Below are 15,745 nucleotides of genomic sequence, written 5' to 3' on the forward strand. Positions count from 1 at the left end.
TAACTGTCTCTCAATGATGCTCAAGCAGTTCCATCCTGAATTCCTGATCTCGTCGGACCGGACACCTCCATAGTATATAGCCACTGATCGTTTCATTTCTGTTAAACCAACAGTGAATAATGTAAGTTAAGTTGCACCAATTTCATAGTTTTCTCATTTTTTTAAGGATTGGACTTGCTTTCATCTCAGCTGCCCAGATCCAGATGCGAGAAATCTGTGTGTCAGAAAATATCGGAAGAAAATTGTAGCCATTACCTAGAGACATTGACTGGTTCATCTCGGATTTCCGCCTCCTGCCCATGTTCTTCACTTTCAGCTGTGGTGCGAACGTTGGTACGGGTGGTGTAGGATTCCTTAAAGCTGTGGCGTTGTGGAGATTTGGGGGTTTGAGCCCCTGAGAGGTGGCCGGTGGTGAGGTGGTAGTAGTTGTTGTAGTGGTGGTGGAAGCTTCTAAGAAATTGAGAAAGAAGAACATTTAAAGCATGACCATTTTGCTGTAGACCTGCAGACGACATCAGACATTTTGTAACAGACCTGCATGGGTCACATATCGTATCTGGTTTATGGAAACTGGATGATAGAATAATGGAGGTGGTTCTCACAGTTTACTACTTAGATAAAGTCTTGCATAACTTTATTAAAAACTTATCTCCAAACTCCTTATTACCTATATAGTTATCTTATTTGCCTCTGGCTCAAAGCAATGTCATCTGTATGCAAATAACAATTCCCTACTTGCTCACAGTCAGCGGATACAGAAATCAGCCATCTTGCATGCTTATATAATATCTAAGTTCAGTCTGTAAGGACTGTTTCGCACTGAGAAATGCAATTGTATTTTCCGCTATGTGTCAATAATCCAATATGCATACAGACTATTTGTTCCTCATCGGTGCATGGCATGGATTAATGTGGCTCTATGGGGTAGGACCTGAAATATCCAGTTACAGATTACCCAGCAAGCTCGTGTTGAACCAAAACTCCTAGGAGTGTGTAAAGGGCTACAAAGGACCAAAAAGCCCCCTTACTAAAAGGGTATGCAAAACAGAAGGGGCTTGATTCAGTAAGACAAATAGCACGCCTTATCAGAGTTAACACACCCAATCAGAGTTAACATGCCTCATCAGAGTTAACACGCTTTATCAGAGTTAACACATCTTATCAGAATTCAAAAGATAAACACACCCTTGTCTCTCACCGGGAAAGCTACCAAAATGCGATCACCAAGAAAAAATCCTCCTACCTATCACAGGAGATCGCAAAGGCCGCCAACAGACCAGCCCAACTATTCCGCACAGTTGATAGACTATGTAACCCATCCTGTCTAAAACCCACTATAACTCCCTCAAAGGAGCTATGTGAGAAATTTGCCTGCTACTTTGCTGACAAAGTATCTTCTATTCGGTCTCTCATTCAGTCCACAGCACCCAAGACTCATGCAACTAATGGAAATAGCTGCAAAAACAACCTAACACCCTGGACTGATTTCAAAAGTATTAGTGAGGAAGAGATCTCAGACATCCTCTGTCGTCTCCGCCAGACAAACTGCGACCTGGACCCTGGACCAACTAAACATATGCTGAAATGCCCTGACCTGCTTGGTCCAGCATTTCACAAAATAGTAAATTGCTCTCTGCAAGCAGGGAGGTTTCCTACCTCTCTAAAAGAAGGAATCATCAAGCCCCTTCTTAAAAAACCTTCCATGGATCCAGATGCTATGAGCAGCTACAGACCTGTCTCCAACCTCCCCTTCTTAGGTAAAGTTATTGAAAAGGCGGTCTATCTGCAACTTGAAACCAGGCTGTCAGTAAACAACATCCTGGACCCTCTACAATCTGGCTTTAAGAAACACCACAGCTGTGAAACAGCCCTCATCCAAGTCTGCAACGATCTGCTCATGGCAAGGGACAGAGGGGAATGCTCCATCCTAATCCTGTTGGATCTCTCAGCTGCTTTTGATACAGTTGACCATGAAATCCTGCTTAACAGACTGCAGGAGTACTGTGGCATCAGTGGATCAGTCCTCCAGTGGTTCAGATCATTCCTGACTGACAGAACACAGAGAGTATCCCTAGGACCTATAATGTCCAAACCTGCACCTCTACAATTCGGAGTGCCACAAGGATCAATCCTATCCCCTCTGCTGTTTCCAATCTACATGTTGCCACTCGGTACACTTATCCAACGACATGGCCTGACGTACCACTGCTACGCCGATGACACACAGCTATACCTGTCCTTCAAACCTGGTGGAACAGACCCTACCCCAAAAATAAACTCTTGCTTAGCTGAGCTTCAGGCATGGATGAATGATAACTGGTTGAAACTGAATGCTGACAAAACTGAGGTCCTGTTTGTCCAAAGCCAGTGCTCGCCATCAAAACAGCTCTATCCTAAAGCAACACCAATCAGGATTGGGAATTCAGACATAAACAGCTCCAACCTTGTGCGCAGCCTTGGCGTACTAATCGATGGGGAATTGAGTTTCAGAAACCAAATTTCATCTGTAGTTAAATCTTCCTTCTTTCATCTGAAGAACATTGCAAAGATTAAACATCTGATTCCCCCAGAGGATCTTCAAACCCTAGTCCACGCCTTCATCACATCACGGCTGGACTACTGCAATGCCCTTTATGCTGGCCTCCCCAAAAAAGACCTGCGTCGCCTGCAATTAGTGCAGAATGCTGCTGCCAGATTGCTAACAAACCAGCCTCGCCACTGTCACATTACACCGATCCTTCGCTCACTGCACTGGCTACCAGTAGAATGGAGAATACTCTTCAAGATTGGACTGCTGACATTCAAATCCCTGCACAATCTGGGCCCTGGATACATGAAGGACTTGCTGAAGCTGCACCACACCTCTCACAACCTCAGATCAGCAAGTTCTATAAACTTGGTCACTCCCAGAGTGCACCTCAAAAAATCTGGATACAAAGCCTTCTGTAATGCTGCCCCTACTCTTTGGAACTCCCTACCACACCCAGTAAAGACAGCTCCATCCCTGGAGCTATTCAAATCCAGACTGAAAAGCCACCTGTTTAGCCTGGCATTTCCAGATTTATAAAATTCTTCCTCTGTACCACGATGGTCGGAGCCATGCTTATGCGCTTTGAGTCCCACGGGAGAAAAGCGCTTTACAAATGTTATTTGTTGTTGTTATCAGAGTGGCATAGCGAGCACTACGAATTTATGCCTGCTAATTGGAAATGACGAGAGCGCCACTCATCCTGCCCTGAGCCCCTGCGGGTCCAATCACTTTAAAGGACATTATCCCTGCACTTTGATTGGCCCAATAGGCTGCCTATCACTTAACAGGAAACTTGACAGGCAGCCTATTAGGCTAATCAAAGTGCAGGGATAATGTCCTTTAAAGTGATTGGACCCACAGGGGCTCAGGGCAGGACGAGTGGAGCTCTCGTCATTCCCAATTAGCAGGCATAAGTTTGTAGCGCTCGCTATGGTACTCTGATAAGGCATGTTAATTTTGATAAGGCGTTTTAACGCTTATAAAGCATGGTATTTGTCTTAGTGAATCAAGCCCGAGGTTTTCCACAATGCAGTAGTGATGCACTGTGGGAGACCTCATATACTCACTCCAACATTCTGTCCTTTGGAGGCAGGTGGTGGATGGTTTGCTCTATGAGTGGGCTGTCTGTGCCGGTCCTCCCCCCTTCTGGAGTGATGTGTGTGAGCCAGCCCTGAGCCCCACAGCTCGGGGTGACCCATGCGTCACTCCTTTCCCATGCAGTGCCCCGAGTCGATGCGCAGCAGCAGAACGCAATGGACGTTCAGGTAAGTGCCTGTTTTTAAATTTTTGGGAGATGGGTGCGGATGGCCCCCCCCGGCGCCGGCCACGCTTGGGGGGGTCGTCTGCGCTACCCAGCCTCCACCTCCGGGGTGTTGCTGTGGTCCCTAGGCAGTGAGAGAGCCTGGGGCCCCACAGCCCCCCCGGTTGTATGGGGGCAATGGGAAGCCTCCCCGAGGCGCTCCTGGATAGTGCTGTATAGCATGAACTAATTCCCGCAGGGCAACCGCTTCGCGGTATTGGTTTTTGACCCTGCAAAGTTTGGCATGCGAAAGCAGATGCATTTCTGCATGAGCATGTCTCATGATAAGCCATTTTAGCCAGATTTGCACAGCTAGACTTGAAAGGGTTAAGCTTGGCGTAGAGCACGCATACATTTTCTTGTGATTGAGCAGACTTGCTGAAGCTGCACCACACCTCTCACAACCTCAGATCAGCAAGTTCTATAAACTTGGTCACTCCCAGAGTGCACCTCAAAAAATCTGGATACAAAGCCTTCTGTAATGCTGCCCCTACTCTTTGGAACTCCCTACCACACCCAGTAAAGACAGCTCCATCCCTGGAGCTATTCAAATCCAGACTGAAAAGCCACCTGTTTAGCCTGGCATTTCCAGATTTATAAAATTCTTCCTCTGTACCACGATGGTCGGAGCCATGCTTATGCGCTTTGAGTCCCACGGGAGAAAAACGCTTTACAAATGTTATTTGTTGTTGTTATCAGAGTGGCATAGCGAGCACTACGAATTTATGCCTGCTAATTGGAAATGACGAGAGCGCCACTCATCCTGCCCTGAGCCCCTGCGGGTCCAATCACTTTAAAGGACATTATCCCTGCACTTTGATTGGCCCAATAGGCTGCCTATCACTTAACAGGAAACTTGACAGGCAGCCTATTAGGCTAATCAAAGTGCAGGGATAATGTCCTTTAAAGTGATTGGACCCACAGGGGCTCAGGGCAGGACGAGTGGAGCTCTCGTCATTCCCAATTAGCAGGCATAAGTTTGTAGCGCTCGCTATGGTACTCTGATAAGGCATGTTAATTTTGATAAGGCGTTTTAACGCTTATAAAGCATGGTATTTGTCTTAGTGAATCAAGCCCGAGGTTTTCCACAATGCAGTAGTGATGCACTGTGGGAGACCTCATATACTCAATCCAACTTGAATAATAACAAATACCTTCTGTTTTTTTTTTTTTTTTTTTTTTTTTTTTAAATCTTTCACACAAGATTTGAAAGTGGAATGGAGGATTTAAATACTCTCATACCATACAGGCCTACCACCAAAGCCTGTCTAATAGTGTTTTTGTGAAAAAAATATGTACTATGTACTAGACACTCTATTGATCCAGGAACCGATCGTAGTGGTTCCCTTAAAATGTTTGTCTTGTGTTTCATTCTTGTTTTAATATGTTTAATAAAAAGTTCCAGTTTTAAAGGAGTACTGTAGGGGGGTAGGAGGCAAAAGAGTTGAACTTACCTGGGGCTTCTATGGGCCCCCCCAGACGTCCTGTGCCTTGCCTACGCAGCCACTCACCGATGCTCTGGTCCCCGCCACCGATTCACTTCTGGAATTTCCGACATAAGTCGGTAAACTACTTTGACTGTGTGGCCCCGCCCTCGCTCCCACTGACATCACCAGGAGTGTATTGCGCAGGCCCAGTATGATCTGCGTCTGTGCAGTGCGCTCTTGGTGGCGTCAGCAGGAGCAAGGCCGTGGCTTCGCAGTGGTTTTCCAACTTTAAAGTCTGAAATTCCAGAAGTTAACCGGAGGCGGGGACCAGAGCATCAGTGAGTGGCTGCGCGGGCACAGGACATATGCGGTCGACCATTAGAAGCCCCAGGTAGGTTCAACTCTTTTTCCCCCTACCACCCTACAGTACTCCTTTAATGCTTATCAATAGTTTTGATTGTGGTGATACACTTCACAAACCCTAAACTCCCATAGACCCCAATCTATTATTTATGCCCTATTAATTGGGAGGGGGGTATTTATATCTCTATCTGTTCTAAAACTCTAGTGCGATTTACCATTTGGTCTAATTGGAAAGTCTACTTGACATTTCTCACATTTTTGATCACTTTGATCTCCCGGGGGTTTACTCAATCCCACAGGCTGATTGATAAACTTCCAGTTGGCTTTGAACAGTTTATTGAGTATTACATTGACAATCAGGGCTTTGGAGTGGGTACAAAAATCATCCGGCTCCAGCTCCGACTCCTCAGTTTATGAACCCACCGACTCCGACCTCGTTTACCCAAAAATTGCTCCGCCTCTACAGCCCTGTTGACCACATTTCCCTGCGACTAGCATTCATAGGGAAATTGCGTCCAATCCAAATTTAGGATTGAAATGCAGCCAGTGGAAAGGGGCTCTAAAGAAATTCACACTTTAAATGTTACAGACTTTGTATGTCACCTTTGTCACTTACCGAGGTGGGAAGATATGATTCTGTGGCCTTTGCTCATCCTGTATTCCTGGATAATGTCAATGACTGCATCGGGTCCTGTGTATTTTGTTCTGCTCCCTGCAGGAAAAGCAGCATAAAGAAATGTTGCTGTGCACATAGGCTAAAAAATAGTGGGTCAGATGACATGGACGAGCGGGTGCGACTGCCCGTGCAGGCGCAGAAGAGCTGACCCCGCCGGCGGGCCACGATCATTGCAGCCGGCCAGCGGGGAAACCGAGGAGGAAAGGGGGTTCGGCAAGGGACTGAGACGGCTGTGAGGGGCTGGAAGAAGCTCCAGGTGAGTAAAAAATTGATTACCTATTTGGCCTCGGGAGTCCTTTAATGGGCCAGAAACTGCTGGCAATAAAGCGGAAATGATGACACTTAACAAATAAAGCATAGTAATAATTTTCCAATGGAAACGACAGCAGCATTTTGAGTGGCTTAAACAGAAGCAGCAGGAAACTGATTGTTTTTGAAGCTGCTGAATGAACGCTTTGCACTCGTTTTAATAGCAATCTCAGTAAATGACCTCATGAAAGTCTGTGTGACTCATCTGAGTACAGCTCCCACAAGGGGGACGTTCTCTGAGACGGGGGTTACAGAATCGGGAGGAGCTTTGTTGTTTTCCGTAAGGTGCCATCACACATAGAGGCCTATTTATAGGGCTGTGAAATATGATTTTGTAGCCTCACCAGTCTTGTAATGCATAAAAATAACTTTGTGCCACTTCTAATTATACAGAGTTAAATCCAAACTCCAAAGCTCATTATAAGCCTTATACTGTACATACATTTATTTATTTTTATTTATTTATGTGTATGTGTATAATATATATGTGTATAATATATATATATATATATATATATATATATATTATATATATATAAAAAATACAGTGGGATGCAAAAGTTTGGGCAACCTTGTTAATCGCCATGATTTTCCTGTATAAATCGTTTGTTGTTACGATAAAAAATGTCAGTTAAATATATCATATAGGAGACACACACAGTGATATTTGAGAAGTGTAATGAAGTTTATTGGATTTACAGAAAGTGTGCAATAATTGTTTAAATAAAATTAGGCAGGTGCATAAATTTGTCATTTTATTTATTCCAAAAACTTTAGAACTAATTATTGGAACTCAGATAGGCTTGGTAAGCTCAGTGACCCCTGACCTACATACACAGGTGAATCCAATTATGAGAGAGTATTTAAGGGGGTCAATTGTAAGTTTCCTTCCTCTTTTAATTTTCTCTGAAAAGTAGGAACATGGGGGTCTCAAAACAACTCTCAAATGACCTGAAGATAAAGATTGTTCACCATCATGGTTTAGGGGAAGGATACAGAAAGCTGTCTCAGAGATTTAAGCTGTCTATTTCCACAGTTAGGAACTTATTGAGGAAATGGAAGACCACAGGCTCAGTGCAAGTTAAGGCTCAAAGTGGCAAACCAAGAAAAATCTCAGATAGACAGAAGCGAGTAATGGTGAGAACAGTCAGAGTCAACCCACAGACCAGCACCAAAGACCTACAACATCATCTTGCTGCAGATGGAGTCACTGTGCATCGTTCAACCATTCGGTGCACTTTACACAAGGAGATGCTGTATGCCAGAATGAAGCAGAGGAAGCCTTCCCCCCCCCCCCCCCCCCACAGCACAAACAGAGCAGCTTGAGGTATGCTAAAGCACATTTGGACAAGCCAGCTTCATTTTGGAATAAGGTTCTGTGGACTGATGAAACTAAAATTTAGTTATTTGGGCATAATGCATGGAGGAAAAAGAACACAGCATTCCAAGAAAAGCACCTGCTACCTACAGTAAAATATGGTGGTGGTTCCATCATGCTGTTGGGCTGTGTGGCCAGTGCAGGGACTGGGAATCTTGTCAAAGTTTAGGGACACATGAATTCCCTGCTTACCTTTGGATATGCAGGGGCCAGACCTGGTTTCTTCATACAATGGCCAGCAGGGGCCACAGATGTTACTGCCTGGAGGGCACATCTCTCTCTTCTGCAGAACACAGTTCAGTTTGCTTGGACAGCGACTGTCAACTGTAAGGAGGAGGAAATGGAGATACTGGTGGTAGCAGTTATCCAAAGACACCAATTTTATAATACTGTAATGATCCTGTTTTCAGCATCAGAAACATTTCCTATATCTATATATTGCTGTACAGTGAGTGTTATGTAACCCCACCATCTGATCAATACCAGCCAGATGGTCTATGAGGTAGAAGTAGGTTCTGCAAGAGGAGGCACAAAACCTTCCCACTCCCTGGTAAAGCTCCTTGGTCTTGCCAAGGACAACAGGCTCAAGGACCCCCCAGGACCTTGCGGGGGAATAGCATTCAGCCGTGTTGAATTTATCTGGCTAATTTCTCTTAAAATGGACCTCAACTCTTGCACAGGACAGAAGGAAAACATAGAGAAATGCGCCCTGTATGTATTTAGAGAGTTTAGTCTATCTAATTCCATTCTATCTGACTGCCACGGCACATAAGCTAATTTGAAAGCGCAGGAGGTTAACAATATGTCTGCTTCCATGAAAGCAGGAAGTAGACGCTGCAGATTTATTGCAGGATTTGTATCAGTTGTAACAATTAAATGTTTTTCTTTAATGGTTATTATAGTGTTGCATATGTTTTAGAGCAGAGAGGAAGTGCGAAGTTCAGGTCTGCTTTAAAGTGCGTGTAAAGGCAGAAAAAAAAGTGAGATACTTACCTATGGACAGGGAAGGCTCTCTAGAGCCTACTCTGTCTTCTTGCTCCCCTTGTTCCAGCATTGTCACCCCCATTGTGCGTATGCGACTGATTGGTCGAATACACGCCTGTGAGCCCTTGGGAAGCTTCAGAAGCACTCGTGCCCCCAAGTGCTTCCAAAGACGGGAAGCTCTGTACTGCGTATGCGTGAGCGCACTTACACATGCACTTGCCCATTCGCAGTATGGAGCTACCCATCTTAGGAAGCACTTGTGTCCCCGAGGTGACAAATTAAACAGGGGTGACGGAGCTGGAACGAGGGGTACAAGAGAGGAGAGGGAAGGCTCTGTAGGATCCAGAGCCTTTCCTGTCCATAGGTAGCTGACTTTTTTTTTTCTTTCTTTTTTTTTGTCTTTATACTCACTTTAAGTCCCACCACAACAGTAGAAAGAAGAATCCCTTCTGCTCCTCCTCTTCTCTCCATAGTATATTTTTGGCACCTTGATTACTGGCACACTGTCACCCAAAATTATTGTGAAAGATGCAAAAAAGAAAAAAAGGGACCGCTACAACCACCATACATACATCCAATCAGGAACAGGGAATCTGTGACTCAGGCAATAGTTGTAAGGAAGATATTCCGCTGCACTGTGAGATCGGCTAAAAGTCCATGTTTATTGTGACATCAATGGACAAAAGATGAAAAGCTCACGCGTATCGGAGCAAACATGGCTCCTTAGTCACTAGTGACTTAGTGACTAAGGAGCCAGGTTTGCTCCGATACGCGTGAGCTTTTGATCTTTTGTCCATTGATGTCACAATAAACATGGACTTTTAACCAATCTCACAGTGCGGTGGGATATCTTCCTTAAAGTGGCCACTAACTGTCCAATTTCTAGCGAAAAATCTTTTGAGGGATCAGAAATTCTGATCGGATTAATTGTAAATAATCTCCATTGATGGACACAATCGATTACGAATTATTGTAATTGGATTTTGGTCAAACCAAAATTTGGATTTTCTAGTTGGTTGTAGATAGGAAGCAAACATTGGTTCGTTGATGGTGTAGTGAACAATTTTTATTCCGATCAGAATGATCTGATTGCTCAAACAATTTTTCGCTAGAAATTGGATCATTAGTGGCCACCTTTACAATGATTATGAAAGTGTAAGGATCCCTCCTGTAGCATGTCCTGTCGATTGCAGTGGAGCTGCAACCGAGCAGTTTTGATTTCACCGCTTGCATTTGGTTGCTTAGTTTTGATTACATTCGCAATAACTCTCATTGACATCTGCAATCACTTTGCAGTTCAGAGTAGCTCAGGATGTTGTCATGAATCAACCTATGGCCACTTGCACACTGCAAGCGATTCCGATTCAGATTCCGCTTTTTAATCAGTTTTTACATCCGATTCCAATTCCAGTTTGCTCCCTGCACACTGCAAATCTGAATCTGAATCGGATGTAAAAACTGATTAAAAAGCGGAATCTGAATCGGAATCGCTTGCAGTGTGCAAGAGGCCTATGGATTGCTGCAGTTGAACTGCAGCCAGACAGCTATGGATTTCTTACATGCATGTTGTTGCATAATTTTGTAATGCATTTGTAATGAGAGTCCTTTCCATTCATAGCCAGCTTGCAGCCTTCAAATAAGCCTAGGATTGTGTGATTACCATTCAGCTGAGTGGGAAATTAATTTGCATGTCTGCTCTCATTGGCTGATGTCCATAGAAAAGCCTGCTTCTCCTCTCACACCTCACCCGTCATAGCGTTCAGCTTTGCCATAGTTGATTGCTGGGTTCCTTGTGTAAAGTTTGAATATTGTATTGCATTACCTTGTCTTACCTGCTTGGACGTTCACTGCATCCGCGGGGGTACAGTGAAGTCTTTTCCTATCCTGACAGTTTGGAGACTGCCTTTACCACATTGGTGACTGGTAGGATTCTTGCTCGTCCTGTTCCTGACGTAACTATAGGCTGCGGTTGCGAATAGTTATGCTCCCACTTGTTTGTCGTATCCGTGTCAGTGTGGATGTCTGCTATCGCTGGGGCAGCGACTAGCTTGTCAAGCATTCCATCTGTCTGTCTGTTGTCTGTCCTTGTTATTCAGTGTGGTGGACATCAGATGCTCAGTTCTGCGGTCGCACTGAGCAACTATTGTGTCTTGTTAGCTGGCAAGCATTCCCGTCTGTCTGTCTGTTGTCTGTCTTTGTTACTCAGTGTGGTGGACATCAGATACTCAAAGCTCAGTTATACTTAGCAACTGCCATTCAGGACATGCTTTTGAAAAAAAAAAAAAACCCTGAGAAACCCCCATGAGGAGATGGACTAGTTCAAAACCTGTCAGTTCCGTCAACATTTTAAATGCTTACTTTTTTTCGCTGGAGTGGTCCTTTAACTGCTTACTTTTTTTTGCTGCAGCAGTCCTCTATAAACAAGAAATCACACAGCTAATTTTTTTTTTGTATAACTGAATAATAAATTGGGCATGTAACAGTCTCATGGGCTGCATGAGGATGTCATCCAAATGCACCCAGAGTAAAACCCTATTGTATAAATCCAGCGACCATTCAGATTATAAGGAATTAGGTACAACATGTGTTCTTGCTCCCAAGTTGCAATCACAAAAGCCAGGCCCTGACTTTAATTGATGTCACAAAAGGACAAGCCGCTGTGAGGCAAAGTTATCACATCCCCTGGTTATCCATCTGTTGCGGCTGAGATTTTGTCAATAACCTTTTACATCATAGGTGATGTAGTTCATTCTGTTTCCATGGTGCCTGGCTGTCACCTGTGCAGCAGCTACAAGCCACACAATACAAGTCAGTTTAATCTAAATAATAGAACACACATACAAGGAAAAGAAAGGAAAAAAAAAAAGATGGACTTTTACTTATTAGATTCTGCATGAATGACGTGTTTGTGTTCCCTTGGCAACAGGATACAGGAAATAGAGAGTGAGGTCAGAGGAGAAGGAGGGAGTGGAGGATGGAAGATAGAAACAGCAAATTGGTACCCAGAGGATACCCACACCCAAATAAGTATAAAAACTGGCTTACCTGTCGCTGCTATCAGGAGAAGGATAACTCCAACCGATTCCATCTTGGCCTAACACATCAAACAAACTTATCCTTGGTAGCCTTATGCAATGCAGATGTCACACCAATGAACCTTCCTGCATTTAACCAATGACTGTCCAGTTGTGATGCAATTCTCGATGCTCAAAGTGACGCCACTACATTTTCCTGCCGCCGCTTGCTAAAATGCAAACATCTCTGTTATGCTCAATATTTCTGAATGTGCAACAATAATGCAAACTGCTTATTTGGTAGCGCTTATTGTCCACGTGACAGCTTCAAAACCACGTCATCCGAGTGCGATTTTACGTCTACCTGCATGCGGCGATAAAGGATGCGGTAACACGATTGCTAGTATCCAAAAGTAACTGCGTTGATTAGAATAAATAAGTGATAAGGAGGGTTAAAAGTGCAAAATAAAAGCGATGCAGTGAAAATGCGTGCTGCGGCGGCATGCGATGGGTAGATGAATAAGCTTGCACAAATAAGGATTACATGAATAGTTCTCCTATGACTACTTTGCCTAAGCTGTTGACTTTTTTTTTCCTGTTGGCTCTCTACGCCAAACACATCATCGTCTACAGGCTAATGTAAGTGTGGTTTTGTTCTGGCTCCCCTGAGTGGTTTTCTCATCTTCCCTCTTTTGTGTGTGTGTGTGCAGATGCTGCGCTGTCTCTCTGTGTTGCAGTCTTGTTGAGGTATGTTTGTGTGTCTCCAGGCTCTGCGCAGTGTTCTGCCTTTATGAATGGAGCAGTGCGTGGGAGGGTGTGTGTGTGTGTGTCTGTGTGCACAGAGACTTGTGTCATCCAACAGACAGACCAATAGCAGAGCAGTAGATAAGACAGTGCAGACCTGAGTCTGCAGGTGGGGGGGCTGTGTGTAATCATAACTGCTGGAACTGTTAAGTGCTGTAAGATATAATATAAAGAGTATAATATAATAATAACATAAGGAATTATTTTTGTGTGTGGTTTCTGTTTTGTTTTTTCTTGATTTTAAATCCTAAAAACACCACCAAGTACAACTTTGTCTTTTAAAAGGCCCTTTTACACTTAACATGCTTTAATAAGGTTGCTATGCATTGCATTTTAATGTGTGTTTTTTCTCCATAGCAGTGGATTGTGAAAAAGCTTCAGATTTTCAGCGTATAGTGTGAACTGAGCCATAGGGAAACATGGACACTGAACTGCACATCAGTTGTCCTTTCAGTTACAACTGACAGCAATTGCTATATTGTAAAAGGACCCTTAGGGCCCTTTTACAATTAATGCGTTGGTATGCATTTTTTTTCTTCATAGCAGTGCACTGTGAAAAGCTTTCAGTTAAAACATGTATAGTGGGAAAGGACCCTTAAGAGATGTAACCCTCCAGTATAGGTAGCCAGCCAGATGTGCCCCCAGTATTAGGCAGGCTGCCCCAGTTAAGGTAGCCAGATGTTCTCCAAGTATTAGGCAGCCCCTCTTCTCAAGCTAGGTAGCCAGATGTGCCCCTAGTATTAGGCAGGCTCCCCCCAGTATTGGTAGCCTGATGTTCCCCAAGTATTAGGTAGGAAACTCCCCAGTATAGGTAGCCAGATGTTCCCCCAGTATTAGGCAGGCTGCCCCAGTTAAGGTAGCTAGATGTTCCCCAAGTATTAGGCAGCCCCCCTCCTCAAGCTTGGTGGCCAGATGTGCCCCAAGTATTAGGTAGGAAACTAACAGTATAGGTAGCCAGATGTTCCCCCGGTATTAGGCAGGCTGCCCCAGTTAAGGTAGCTAGATGTTCCCCAAGTATTAGGCAGCCCCCCTCCTCAAGCTTGGTGGCCAGATGTGCCCCAAGTATTAGGTAGGAAACCCCCCAGTATAGGTAGCCAGATGTTCCCCATTATTAGGTTGGTTCCTCTCCCCCAGTATAGGTAGCCAGATGTGCCCCCAGTATTAGGCAGGCTCCTCCCAGTATTGGTAGCCAGATGTGCCCCCAGTATTAGGCATGCTCCCTCCAGTATTAGTAGCCAGATGTTCCCCAAGTATTGGGCACGTTCCCTCCAGTATTGGTAGCCAGATGTTCCTGCCCTCTCCTCAAGCTAGAAAACATCAAGTGGTTTTAACCACTTGAGGACCATGGGCTAACCCCCCCCCAATGACAGGCCATTTTTCACAATTAAGCAGTCTGCACCTTTAACAGTTTATTACTAGGCCATACAACTTCGCAACCTAACGAATCTTGCCTCCTTTTATGCCCACCAACAGAGATTTCTGTTGGTGGGATCTGATCTGATTGCTGCTGCGGTTTATATATAATTAAATATTTTTATTAATTTAATTGTTCTTTTTTTAAATAAATGTTTATTTTTGTTTTGTTTTGTTTTTCTTTCCTCCCTTCTCCCGAGAGCCAATCAGAATGATCACCTCTCATAGGCATCAGCCTATGAGAGGGATCCGTTTCCCTGACACTCCACTCCAGGGGACAGCCAAGTGACAGGGCTGTCCCCAGTACAGCTCTACGATCTAGCATTTACCCGTTTTTTTTTCTTAACAGCCTGCCAGCCGAGAACACGGGCAGGCAGGGAACGATCGCACATGTGTGTTCCGTGCTAATCTCCGCCCCCAGGGCTTGACGCCAATCGGCGGTATGCGATCCTGGGGGAACCAATCACCAATTGGTGTGAGGCGGTCGCAGACAGGGGCAGTTCTCTCATGAAGCTAGGTGAAACATTTGCATGAGGTGCAGAGATTTCAGGGGCAGAATTTTTGTACCGTGTGTACCTTCCTGAGGAGGAATGGAGTGGCTGAGGGTGAGCAGTTTGTTTGTCACAGACTCACAGCCAGCCAGTGTGCTATTGTGTTGAGCTGCAGCATGTCATGTGAGAACATTAAATAAAGCAGAGTAAATTGTCAGGTGCTGTGCGATCGTTCCAAACCGGGGGGAGGGGGGGGGGGGGAGTTAGCATCCTCACAAGATTGCCTCAGGAGCAGTTAAAAGCTTGGCTGAAAGTTAAACAATCTCGTAGTAGCAGGGGCGTAACTAGACATCACTGGGCCCCCCTGCGAAACTTTGGATGACCCCCCACCCCCCTCGCTTTCTACACAGGAAAACTGAGGACCAATGTGTTTTCCCCATGCAGATAAAAACACTTAGACTTAAAGGAGAACTGAAGAGAGAGGTATATGGAGGCTGCGATGTTTATTTCCTTTTAAGCAATACCAGTTGCCTGGCAGCCCTGCTGATCCTCTGCCTCTAATACTATTAGCCATAGCCCCTGAACAAGCATGCAGCAGATCAGGTGTTTCAGACTTCAAAGTCAGATCTGACAAGACTAGCTGCATGCTTGTTTCTGGTGTTATTCAGATACTACTGCAGAGAAATAGACCCGCAGGGCTGCCAGGCAACTGGTATTGCTTAAAAGGAAATAAACATGGCAGTCTCCATATACCTCTCTCTTCAGTTCCCCTTTAATAGAAACGTCAGGCAATTTATGCTACCCCTAGATCTACTTACCCAGGGCTTCCTCCAGCCCCTTGCAGCAGACAAGTCCCTCCCTGCTCCCAGTACATACACACACACACACACACACACACACACACACACACACACACACACACACACACACACACACACACACACAGCCTTATTATTTTACTACATGAGAGCACATGCTATGTGGAGGAACAACAATGACATGCTGAACATAAGATATAGTATCAATGTAACTATTACGGGATCTTATGAGACAACA

The 15,745-nt window shown here is 44.7% G+C and overlaps 1 protein-coding gene across 1 annotated transcript in view; it reads right to left on the reverse strand.

The window, feature by feature from the left end:
• LOC137528155 (neural proliferation differentiation and control protein 1-like) overlaps positions 1 to 15,745 on the reverse strand; it is a 56,222-nt gene that overhangs the window by 15,120 nt on the left and 25,357 nt on the right. The window contains exons 2-5 of the mRNA XM_068249423.1: positions 12,013 to 12,211; positions 8,176 to 8,307; positions 6,237 to 6,332; positions 256 to 450 (exon numbers count right to left, since the gene is read on the reverse strand). Coding sequence (XP_068105524.1) covers positions 256 to 450; positions 6,237 to 6,332; positions 8,176 to 8,307; positions 12,013 to 12,055 — 466 coding nt within the window. The 5' untranslated portion in view covers positions 12,056 to 12,211. The remainder of the gene's footprint in view (positions 1 to 255; positions 451 to 6,236; positions 6,333 to 8,175; positions 8,308 to 12,012; positions 12,212 to 15,745) is intronic.

Source organism: Hyperolius riggenbachi, chromosome 8 (assembly GCF_040937935.1).
Source record: "Hyperolius riggenbachi isolate aHypRig1 chromosome 8, aHypRig1.pri, whole genome shotgun sequence".
NCBI lineage: Eukaryota > Metazoa > Chordata > Amphibia > Anura > Hyperoliidae > Hyperolius > Hyperolius riggenbachi.